This window comes from Hirundo rustica, chromosome Z (assembly GCF_015227805.2).
Source record: "Hirundo rustica isolate bHirRus1 chromosome Z, bHirRus1.pri.v3, whole genome shotgun sequence".
Classification (NCBI taxonomy): Eukaryota; Metazoa; Chordata; class Aves; order Passeriformes; family Hirundinidae; genus Hirundo; species Hirundo rustica.
This window is the reverse complement of record NC_053488.1, coordinates 22,775,448-22,787,462: the sequence shown is the minus strand read 5'-3', so window position 1 is coordinate 22,787,462 and position 12,015 is coordinate 22,775,448. Positions and strand designations below refer to the sequence as shown.

The 12,015-nt window shown below is 45.4% G+C and overlaps 1 protein-coding gene across 1 annotated transcript; it reads right to left on the bottom strand.

Annotated features, from left to right (window-relative positions):
* Positions 1-69: 69 nt before the first annotated feature.
* LOC120765637 (aquaporin-7-like) lies at positions 70-10,911 on the bottom strand. Its single transcript, XM_040090690.2, has 6 exons — positions 10,822-10,911; positions 7,083-7,209; positions 5,076-5,213; positions 4,230-4,348; positions 1,034-1,251; positions 70-229 (listed from the first exon to the last, which is right to left on the bottom strand). The coding sequence occupies exons 1-6, from the start codon at positions 10,909-10,911 to the stop codon at positions 70-72; spliced, it is 852 nt and encodes a 283-aa protein (XP_039946624.2).
* Positions 10,912-12,015: the final 1,104 nt, after the last annotated feature.

Sequence of the window (12,015 nt, the reverse complement as noted above, 5' to 3'; positions counted from 1 at the left end):
TCTAGTCCCTCATCTGCATGGTGAACAAACAGATGTGCCCTGCACGTGTGTCATCACAGCACATGGCCATCACAGTCTGGAAGTCTCCATGCCTGCCTCTTCTTTCTCATGTTCAGTTTCATGGCCAGGATGGTTGTGAAAATCAATGCAGAGTTTGTAGATGAAAACACCAAAAAGACATCCCAGAATTGGAGCTGCGACTGGGACCCACCACCAAGAATGGTCATCCCTAAAATGAAACACAGAAGAGGCAACTGGTGAGCCAGACTGGTACCACACCCTGCCACCATATCCTGCTGGGGCAGGAGTGAGCTGTGTGAGCGGAGTCTGTCCCATTCCAGCATCTAAGCCTACAATTGGCTTAGACAAATTTGCTGTCCCCCACATAACTGCTGGAGGGAAGGTCATTTTCCCAAATCAGCATGGAAAGGTGGCTCTGCACTGCAGGTGTCTTGTTCTCCAAAAGAAATGGGTTGTGTGATCTTGGTGAGTGGGATTCTCAGACAGACATAGGCATTTTTCCTTCCCATTTCCAATAAAACCTGTGACTCCTCTACCAAGCTCTCAAGTGTATTTTCTGGGAATTAAGGAAAATGGGCATCTGGGACAGGAGACTCTGGTAATGCTCTCACCATAGGAAAAGCCATAACATGACACTATCTTACTAGATAGAGGAAAGCAAGGTTTCATGTCCAAATTCAGTCTCTAAATTTAGGACCTGTTCAGCATTCACCTGCATTTAGGCGAACTGCATTCTGGCTCTCTGCTCATTGCAAAACCAGCTGGATCTCCAGTGAACAGGCAGACAGTTTGGTGCCCAAACTGAGGTATCTGAGCATCAAGGTGAATCCCATGCCAGAGAATAAATGTACTCCAAATTTTGTGCACAAGGCTCCTCTAGGCACAACCCTCACACTCTGCAGTGATACCATCACTTGGTCCAAAGAAAAAAAGACTTCATGACACATTTTATCTTGTGCTTATCTCCTCCCTTGGCAAGCTGAGCAGTGTAAGAGCAAAGCAGGTCACTCACGTGAAGACGGCCATTCCCCAGCCAGCAATTGCTGTGAAGATCCGGGGGGGCAGGTCCCTGGAGGGGTTTATGGCATAGCCTGTGTTCAGCCCCATTCCCAGACCAATGCCGAGGACCAGCATACCCGAGAGCATGGGCTGAGCACCTTTGATGGCTGCATTGTTTTTCTCATCATGGATGACCAGAACACCCAGGATCAGCATAACTGTTGCCATAAACTGCGGGAACAGAAAAGGTAGAATAACAGGTCAGGAGAGAGAATAGAGAAGGCTGAAAGATCCTGTCCCACAGAGCAGGAGAGACTTCCCAGAATGAAAAAGCAGATGAGATTCATGGTCTGATCAAGGCAGGAGAGACCCAAATATTACCCCCTCCTCACAGGTGGACTGAAGAAAATTCTTTTCTCAGCAAAAACATCATCACCAAGACAGATACAAACTTGTTAGCAATGTTGTCTCTATCTTTCAAGTCAGGGAAATGGATTATTTTATGTACATTCTGTCTAATAGACGCAGAGCCATAACACACTGCTCACAAGACAAACTTCATCATCCCCAGAGGAAGTGATGTTTTGCACAGCCTGTATGCAGGTATCAGATTCTCACCTGGGAAACTGAATCTCCCACCACTGACTACATAGCTGACATTTGTAGATTTGCAGTACTGAGGACATCAAGAAGCATAGTTCCATAAAGGTGATGACACCCGCCTCTTTATGCTTCAGAAAATGCAGCTGGCGAGACTTGGACTGCTTGCACAGACACAGCAAAACCAGAAACTGCAGCTTTTGGCAAGGCACTGTCGCTCTTATTTGCTTTCTTTTGCATCAAAGACCCTGCCTGGTCCACAGGAAGCTGAGGGGATCCACTCCCCACTTCTAGGCTCCTCCACCATCCTCTTCATCATGCCCGATATCATGGGTTAACACAGTTCAGTTTCTAGTTAAAGAATAATATGGAACACTGCCATGTGCCAAGACCTGCCATTTCCTTTAGAAGGGACAGGCACCTATCAGAGACAACTTTTTAGATACTGACATATTGTATGACCACTGAGGATGCTGAATGCAACTTTAGAGATACTCATATAAGTTCCTGATCGTATCCAAGCCATCCCTTTTTCCTTCTGGCTTGCCACCAGGTGACATGGGTTCTGGGGCCGCTCTGTGGGGCGGTCGGGGCGGGCCAGGCCCCGCTGAGGGCAGGAAGCCGGCCTTAGTCTAGCCGTGCCCCTGAGCTCCCTCAGCTCCCGGTGGGAGAGGAGAGGCATCAGCTAATTTTAAAGCATACCGCAAACCGGCCGAGCCGGGAGAGATGTCTGCCGGGACCCCCTAATGACAGCTATGGGCGCGGTTGGGCCGGGCCTGCCCCAGTTATCACCAAGAGGTCAGCAAGAGGCATTTTATACCATTTATAATTCCTGACTGCCCGGCCCCTGCGAGCTCCGATCTCTCAGTGTAAGTTCCCCACTCCCGAACAGGGCTTTAAAATCTGACACCGTGAGCCACATTAGAAAGATAGAAAACCTGAGCAAAAAAAAAAAAAAAAAAAAAAAAAAAAAAAAAAAAAAAATTAACTCTTTCTGGAACAAAACTAAATTTCTGGAGTTCTATCCCTTCCCTAAAAGAAAAAGTGATTAAACTATAAAGGAAACACAACATAGACAGTCAGTAAAGACAAAGTTAAAAGAATATTAAAAGAAAGGACTGAAGAGTTTGCCATTTTTAGCTAGACTTTTCTTGTAAAACCATAAAAAACATTCTTTCCTATAACATGTAAATACTGTTTTGGGGGATGCATGGTTCTAGCTTGTAAATTAATATAATTGAGATTTAATAGGAAGTTTTGAACAGTAGGAAAAAAGTGATATGAAGCCCTTTGCTCCTAAAAAAGGGAGATCTCTAGTTTTTAAGATGAAGATGATTTTAAAGATCTAAGAAGAGAACCTTTATTTTATAGTAAAAGAAGCATCCTTAAACAGTACCCTAAATAAGCAGACATATCCCATAAGCAGCTTAGGAAGCTGCTAATAAGAGGGACTTTACAAAGGCAAGTTCTTAACAGCTGTCTTTGTGAGAGTTGAAATCCACATAAGAACTGTTCTATAGTGTCAGTAGAAAATCTCCACAGAAGTTCTAAAACAGACTCTTCTCCAAAAAAGCTAATAAAAGATAATTTTTAAATGGTAAAACTAACTAAAAATCACAAGTTTTGTCTATGTATTTTTTGTAAGAAAGTGAACAGTTTGTAGGCAAGGGAGAGTGTTTTAAAAGTTTCATTTTAATTCTTATTTTCTTTTAGTGTGTATTAATAAATCTATCTGTTTACCTTTAAGTTAAGCGTGCCTACCTTTTCCTCCTAATCCTATCTCACAATAATAATAATAATAATAATAATAATAATAATAATAATAATAATAATAATAATAAAAAATTCAAACCACTACACTAAATTTAAATTAAATTTAAATTCAATTTAAACATAAACCACTAGCAAATGTAAAACCACTACATAATTAATATTTCCTGCCAGTTACAAATTTAAAACTATCACACCCAGGCAAGAGTGTTGTCCGCTCTCCAAATCACAGGCTTCCAAAGATTTGCATTGGAAGTGAACCTTCCTTCTCTGTTGTCTTAGTGCCTCATATTCCCTGAAGAATCCCTTTCCTATTTCTGGGCATCTGGACACTGTGCTGGGAATCCACTGCACAGTCTCAGTGAATCTGTTCAGACATAGAGGTTCAGTCCAGGCTGTGCTCATGTAGAGACAGTCCCAGGCTCTCTGTGCTGGGGAGGGGCAGCCAGCACAGCTGCCATGCAGCATGGAGTGGGTGTAGAATCCAAATAGGAAAGGAACAGTTCAGCCCAAAACCCAGAGGAGATAGCTGGTGATATAGCTCAACTTCTCACTTCTCACTGCTTGCATGAGTTGCAGAGAAGGTGTCTGGAGAGTTCCTGGACCAAACTGTGAACAGCCTACATGTACTAGGCTTTGGGCTGAAGCCTTTAGGCTTCCCTAGTCACCAAGATGCCTTGGATCTTACCTTTCAGGTGCCTGCCTGGATGCTGGGCTCCTTGAGAAAAGATAGTGTGTTTGTATCTATGCATGTAGGGCTGTGGAGACCTGTAGCAGCCCTGCAGCAGCACCTGTAACCACCCACCTTCTCCTAGCACACCACGGCCATTCCCACTGACCTCTGTGAAGAAGGCTCCCTGCAAGGATACACTGGGAGCAGGATAAGTAGAGAAGATCATCGCTGTGGCAGTTGGTCCCGACACTGTAAGGTTCCCATTGGTGTACTCATAAATAGCATCTAGGAGAAGTGGGAATTAGGGACATTAGCAGAGCATTCATCCCACAGGATACACACACATGTCCACCTGTTGCAGCCAGCACAGACATCAGGGAGGAGGGAGGTGATGGAAGATGTGATTGGAGGTGACACACTCCTTGCAGAGCATGTTGTCAGCAATATCTGTTACCCACAGACTTTGGTCTGCAGTCACTTTCTTACACCTGCCAGCTTCCTATTCCAGGAGCCTGGGGTAGCCTGGAAGGTCTGGATGCACTGGAGGCCTCCAACCCTCTGCCCCTCAGAGACTGAGACATACTAGAGATAACAGGTGGTAGGTCCTCTGCTCACAGCTCAAAACCCCCAAAGTGGCTGTGAACCTGTGTTCCACAGAGCAGCAGAGTCCCCCTAGAGCTCCAGCTGCACCTAAGACATGGTAGTTCTTGAAAATAAAGACCCTGCAGACTTGGAAACAAAGTGCTACAAAATGCAGCTACTGCCCTTCTGCTGAAGCCAGGTCTTGGAAGTGGGAATGCCATGAGTAAAAGGACAAAACTATGTATCCTTCGCAAAGGTGTGTCTGGGATCTGCTCTGAGCTTGAGCTGTGATCTGTCCCACAAGCCAGGAGCTTTCCATCCTCACCCAGAAATCATGCTGGGTACTGTAAAAGGATGTGTTTTTGCCAACACTATGAGCTGACTGAAATTACACCTACAGCAACATCTGTGATAAAAGACACAATCCTACCATAGTAGAGAGCAAAGACGGTGGCTGCTGCCATAAAGGAGCCCAGGAACTGGCCAGTTATATAAGCTGCAAGCGTTGTCCAGGAGATGTTTCCTAAAACACATTGTGTAATTGTGATGGCAGCATTCAGGTGAGCTCCTGCAAAATCATGGGAAAAGAGAGGTCTCAACACTGATGCAGCTGTTTTGGAACGTGTGACATGATGGATGCCCTATCCCTAGAAACATTCCGTGCCGGGTTGAATAGGGCTCTGAGCAACCTGTTCTAGTTGATGTTTCTACTCATTGCAGGGCAGCTGGACTTGAAAGGTCCCTTCCAACCCAAGCTATTCTTTGGTTCTGTGTCCCATGCCCTGCAGTAATCACCCAGACAGACCCAGAACAGTGAGAATCTCTCAGGTCTTACTCCTGCACAGACACAAAATGAGCCTTTCTCTCATGACAGCTGAATCACACAGCTCAAAGAGCTCCTAGCTAGTCTTCTAAATATTCTGTAGACCACAGGCTACCTCCAGAGACTGGGCCATCTCACCTGTCAGATATACCTCTCATGGAATGGCATGAGTTTCCCTATGAGTTTCTCAATGGGCTTCTCCCTACTGAGCTTAAAAAGAGCCTGTACTTCCACACATTTTAAGTAGCTGCAGGTAGGTGAGGACCTGTGTTTTGCTGGAACAATTTCTGTGGAGGAGATTGGTATCACAATGGTGCTTTTGAAGACTAAATGGGTCTGGGTCTCATGGTCTTGGCGCAAATCACATGTTCTAGAGGCCTCCTGTCCCCAGGAGTCTAAAGAAAATGTTTATTTTTCCTGCCTGCTAGGTATAAACTTTGAGGGTCAGTAAATGTTCCAGCCTTCATGACCATCTTCTCCTCCAGACTCCAAAAAGGGTAAGATGGAGACACCCATCATTTCATGAAAGTGCAGGACAGAGTGAAGGTGAAATGCATGTACCACCTGCTACAGCCCATCAACCACAACTGGAATGGGGGCAGATCCCTTCTTAGACCCTCTGCTCTTTTGTGGGTATGGCCAGCCATTTCAGAGATCGCAAAAAGCATCTTGTGACACAGATGAAGCCAAATTACTGTGTCAGGAAGGTCTGTTTATTTTGTAACCATACTATTGCAGGCTGAGGTGAGATCCCTTCTGCACAGCCCTCAACGCCTCAGCTCCTTATAAAAAGTCACTTGGTACTGTACAACCTGCTTTCCTCAGTCCACTTTCCCCAGGATGTTTCCACCAGCTCCAAAAGGACAAGAAAATCAAGAGTTGACTGCTCACATGGAATTTTTTTTTTTCCTTTCCGAGCCAGCCCGAGGTCTGGATCTCTGTCTACTCCAACAGTTCAAGAGCAAGGAGTTGCTTTAATTTTCTGTCCATTAGGGCCCTTAATGTTTTCTCTCGGTGCAAATGAATGCAGAAATTGCAGAAGGCAAAGGTAATGCTCATGTCATGTGAGGGATGCCACCCCATGGCCCCTAAACACCACTTCCCAAGTTCATGTGGGGCATCTGTGCATGGGTGTGTGTGAGATAAGGAGAAAAATTGCATACCGTTTCTTTTGCGACATCAGCTGTAAGTTCTCCTTCTACAATAAATTGTTTACTTCCCCATGAGTCTTATCAGCAGCAGGTTATGGGAGCTCCCTGTCTCCTTGGGCCATGCTGGCATGTCCCAAATGGGGGAGCTGCTGAAATCTGAGTCTGCTGGCCACAACTCCCACACAGTCTGCTGGCTGACCAAACCTCCTCCCCTCTCCCTGTCCCGCTTGCCCTGTCACAGCTCAGAACAGAAATTTGGGGTCAGCATTCTGTACCTATGCTGTGCATACCTTGTCTCTGGCCTCTCCTGTTTTTCTTTCCTGGGGACTCTAGGACTTCTTTTTTTTAGATGAGGGGACTGCCCATGCCATAACACACCCCTCCACACCCCCCTCCTCCTGTCCCCAATGCATATGGCCTTTACAGGACATGGATATGTCCCATGCCTGATAGTGCTGCTCACCAGATACTCCTCCAGCAGCATAGATGCCCAAGGTAACACCAATGCCAAATGCCATATTGATGCTGAGATAGTGACCACTGTTTCCTTTTCCCAATACCACTTGTGCCACGGAAGACAAGCCAAAAACCTGTGTAAAAAAAAAAAAAAAAAAAGGAGAGTTAAGAGTATTCTTGCTGTGATAGACTGAGCTTCTTTGCTATTTTTTCTGCAAAAGTAATGAGCTCCCAAAGACAGGAGGCCTCTAAGGCGAGCATAGTCAGAAGACACAGAACAACCTTGTCCTGCAAAAATTGAAGTGATACCTGAGATTGGTGTCCATAAAACGAAACTTGGCACTCTTATTATGGCTGGGTATGGGGAAACAAACCTCAAACACTCACACCAAGAGCTGGGGCTCAGTGGGGGTCACTCACATAGCCACACTGCAGATGTGTCTGCCTGAAACCAGGGACATGAACTGCGGGACCATCACCATGGACCACTGGGAGATAAAGTCCAAGGTGGATGAAAGGAGGGTGTGCAAATTCTTACTGTCCTTCTTTTCCTGATGTGCAATTCATTGAGTAAATATCTAGTTTGGGCAGCACACAGCTGTTTGCCAAACTCAGCTCTAATTCTGGTAACATTCCAGTGGAAGACAAGAAAGGAAATTCTGGTTTAATTTTTCCATTTAATACATATATTTTCAGTTTGGAAATAGCCAAAGTTTCAGTGGTTTTGGGTTTTGGTTTTTTGTTTTTTTTTTTTAGTGATTAAAGGAGAACCAGGGAAAAACCTACAGGTAAACACTCTCCACCAGGAAAATGCATTTTCAAGACATTGGTCTGTCCTGAAAGAGAGAATTCTATTTCATGCTTTTGATGTGATAAGAATGTAAAAATCAGTTCTTTGCATCCTCTTACGCTGAAATCTAGAGAAGGACAAGGCATCTCTTGAGATTTCTGCCTCAAAAAATACTGAGGATTTGGTAAGTGTATCCTGTTCCTTGGACTGCATTGATGTTTATCCAAGGTAACATGTCTTTCAAAAACAAGAAAGTCAGTATGTTCTCCTGCAGATTTATTTCTGCTTTGGCTTGTACTGTGATTATTTTTCTGGCTACTCTGCCTGCATCCGAATTTTATTTCATGTGTCTGCTTCCCCTCATTGCTTTCAGACATCACCCAAATCCCCTGCTCCCCAGAGATGCTGCTCTTCTTATCTCACTTATAGACATAGACCACACTCTGCTCTGTGCAGAGCTACAGCCCCCACAGTGTGAGTCCTTCTCAGTCTGCCTCAGCAAAAGCCCACAGAAACAGTTTGTGATGTCCCCTTAACATCTGCAAATTACACAAATTCTGTATATTCATCTCTGATTTTCCAAAAGCCAGATACAAGAGACAACAAATATGTAAGGCACAGGTTTTGCAGGAGAGCACACAGGTGCAGAGAGAGGGTTGCAGGGGAGGAGACATGACTGTGCACAAACAGCACTATCCTGAATAAAACCACAAGACAAGACACAGAATCTGGTTTTCAGCACAGATCAAAATTTCTGTTTTCTTCCTGTATACTCACAGTCCCAAAACACCTTTTATTTTACCTTCTTCTTCCCTAGTCCTTGTCCTGCTTAGTCCTGCTTCCTGGTTCCTCTTACCAACACTGCCATTAAACTGAGGGGCCCTGGGGTGAGTTTTATTGTCCAAATAACAGCCATTCAGGCATCCTGGAGGTGCATCCAGAACACTGCGTGTTGCATTGAGGGCCAAGGTGCTGCTGAAGGGTTGGGTGCTGAATGCTTTGCTCTGACACTGGATGCTGCTTGTCTTCAGCCGTTGATGGGGCCCATGTGCAGTACCCTCCTTTTCTGTCTTTCTGCACAAGGATCAGTGAAGTAAGGGCCAGCGTGAGCTGCAGGCTGCAAAATCTGCTTTGAACTGTCAGAGTGCAGAGTAAAGTCTCCACCTCATACTGCTCCCCTGCCAGTATGCCCAACGACTCTGAAGTTGTTCTTTATCACCTGGGAACTTCTACCACCAAATAACTGAGAATGGAAAAAAGCAAAATGGTTTGCTAAGCTGCTGCAGAGGAGTCATAGATGTCCGTACTCTGACTTACTATGTGTACAAAACTATCTGGGAGTGAAATTCAAAGAGCTGGATGTGCAAAATTATGTGATAAAAAGCAACCGTGCTCTGCAGAGGCAGTTGTTGCCCTTGGAAATGAGTGCCTTTCATGGTACAGAAAACTGTGTCAGAAGGTCCTTATGCTTACACAAATCTTAATTTCTTTCTCTTTAAATCTCCAAGTACAAGTTTTTTAGGTTATGCCCAGCCTTTGCATGCCAGCCTCTGTCCAGTCTAAAGTGTGTCAGCCCAGACTAAATCCAGGTGTAGCAAATTGGCACAGATAGGGCCTTTTCAGAGGGAGGACGTCATTCTGTTCTGTTGATCAAATACTCGAAGTCTCTGGTCCCAGTGGGTACTTCATCCCCACCAGTCCCCACAGTGACTGCAAAACCTTCCTAATCCTCTATGCAAACATTTCTGAAGCAGCCCAGGAGCTCAAACTCAAAATTATTTCTTGGTGAAACAGATCCTTCAGGCAAGGGGGCAGTTTATGTATGTTTTACATAAGCACAGGGTCAAGTTTATGTATGATTTACATAAGCACTGTTCAATTGGCAGCAAGAAAATCAAAAGCGAAATCTTGGCATGCTTCACACCCTGTAATTACATTTCCTAATGGTGGGTTGTGGTTCTGGAGAATTTCTGAAAAGTTCATTACCGTGGCAACGCCAAGGGGAAGATGGATGAACACTGTTTTCATTTTGCAGCAGATGTCAGTGATAGAAGAATCCATGTCTGTTCCCCAGACCTTTTCACACTGCCCCCAACTGCACTACACCTCTGACACAGCAGACAAATTTACTGTTTGGGATCTTCCAGGGGATGTGACACAAGCATTGTAGACACTATTCATTGATTTCATTCCCAAACTCTTCCTCAGTTTTCTCCAGAAGAGAACAGAAAGAGCAACACATCCAGAGAAGGGCAGTGGAGCTGAGGAAGGGTCAACAGGAGCACAAGTCCGATGAGGAGCAGCTGCAGGAGCTGGGGATGTTCAGCCTGGAGAAAAGGAGGCTCGGGGAAGACTAGATCACTCTCTCCAGCTCCTTGACAGGAGGGTGTAGCCAGGGGAGGCTGGTCTCTCCTTCCATGTAACAAGTGACAGGGCAAAGAGAAATGGCCTCAAATTGTGCTAGGGGAGGATTAGATTGGATATTAGGAAAAATCTGTTCACCAGCAGGGTTGTCAAGCATTGGAACAGGCTGTCCAGGAAAGTGGTGGGTTTGTAGATATTAAATACATATAATACCTTGGAAATATTTAAAAGACATGTAGATGTGGCACTTAGGGATATGGTTTAGTGGTGGCCTCTGCCGTGCCAGGTTAATGCTTGCACACTTAAAGGTCTTTCCCAACTTAAATGATTCTCTAATATTTTAATTCTATCCCACCTACTTCACTCTCTCCCAGCACTTACCTCCCTTTCCCCGCATGACTTTTTTTGTTCAAGAAGTTTTTTGGCAGATGGGTTGCCTGCTGGGAAACTGCCACCCACCAAAGCAGAGGGGTGAGCAATACAAACCAACCACTGGGTAGCCCTGAGGATGTGGTAGGAAACCACTGACCTTACAAATCACTGCCTTAAATGGCTGCACACACACACACATACACATGCACAGACTCCTTACCATGAGGATGAATGTTCCCAGTGCTTCTGCCAGCATCTCCCTTATGGTACTGTTACGAATTCTGAGCAGCTTCCTAGTCTTCTCCAACATTATCTTCCCCGCCTCCTTACGGCTGTCTTTGTGCTCCTGTTGTGACGGCACACTTCATTGCACTGAGCCCAGTTACCCTTTGAAACTTTGCACCCTCTCTTCACCCCCCAGACACCTTCTCTCCTTTGGTTAACGATGAACAAGCCAATAAAGCAGCAGCTAACTTCAAAGTCTTCTTCTGCTTCCCTCCCTCCCCCATATGCCATCCAATAAAAGCTGTATGGTAGGGATGCAATATTTCTGTTATGGGAGCATTGGTGACACTGTGCCTCTGCCCAGGGGAACCTAACCCCAGAACCGTGGAGTTGTCAATAGCCTTGATGTGCTCCTGAAGCCTGTCTTTCTCCTTAACCTTTTCTACAGTAAACAGGAGTTTTGGCTCTGCAACCCATTGCAACCCATTGGTGGTTTGGTACTGGTTTTTTTGGTTTTTTTTTTTTTTTTAAAAAAAACAGATTGGATTGGGACCATTTGCTCACACAGGACTGTTTGGATGCCTCTTCTGCAGCAAGGATGCTCTGCCTGGTGCTGGTATGCTCTTCAGTCTGCAGCTGGGAAGAGCATAAAGCATTGCTTCAGGTGGAATATTTGCTCTTGTTGAATGCACCTGTGTCTGCAGGTGCCATCAGACTCACAGAGAGCCTTGCCAGCAGCCGCCCTGTCTGTCCTCTCTTATACGGCAAGGAGAAACCAACCTCAGCAATGGTCTCAAGAGATCTTCAATCTTACCTGGCAGCCAGAGCAGAACGATTAATGTCCTGATTCCTCTGCCTATCTCCTTGCTCACCAGGTGCTCTTACCTTTCCACAGTGAAAATGTTTTAATACCTTTGATTAATCAAAAAACTTATATCCACTGAACATTCAGGAACTTTTCCCCTGAGCCTTTCCTGATTCTTCACTGGTTTTCTTCGCCTTCCTCACAACCTGCTGCAGCTTCTCGGTGTGGCTCTGGAGGGGATGGCCCTGCAGAGGTGTCAGCAGCTGTCCTGATGGGGACAAGGTGCTCTGCTCATGCAGCCCCTGGCCTTGCCTCTCTCTCCTCTACTGCATGGCAAAAGTTTGTGAGCTTTTCTTTCACCCACAGGGTACTCAGCAGCTGTAT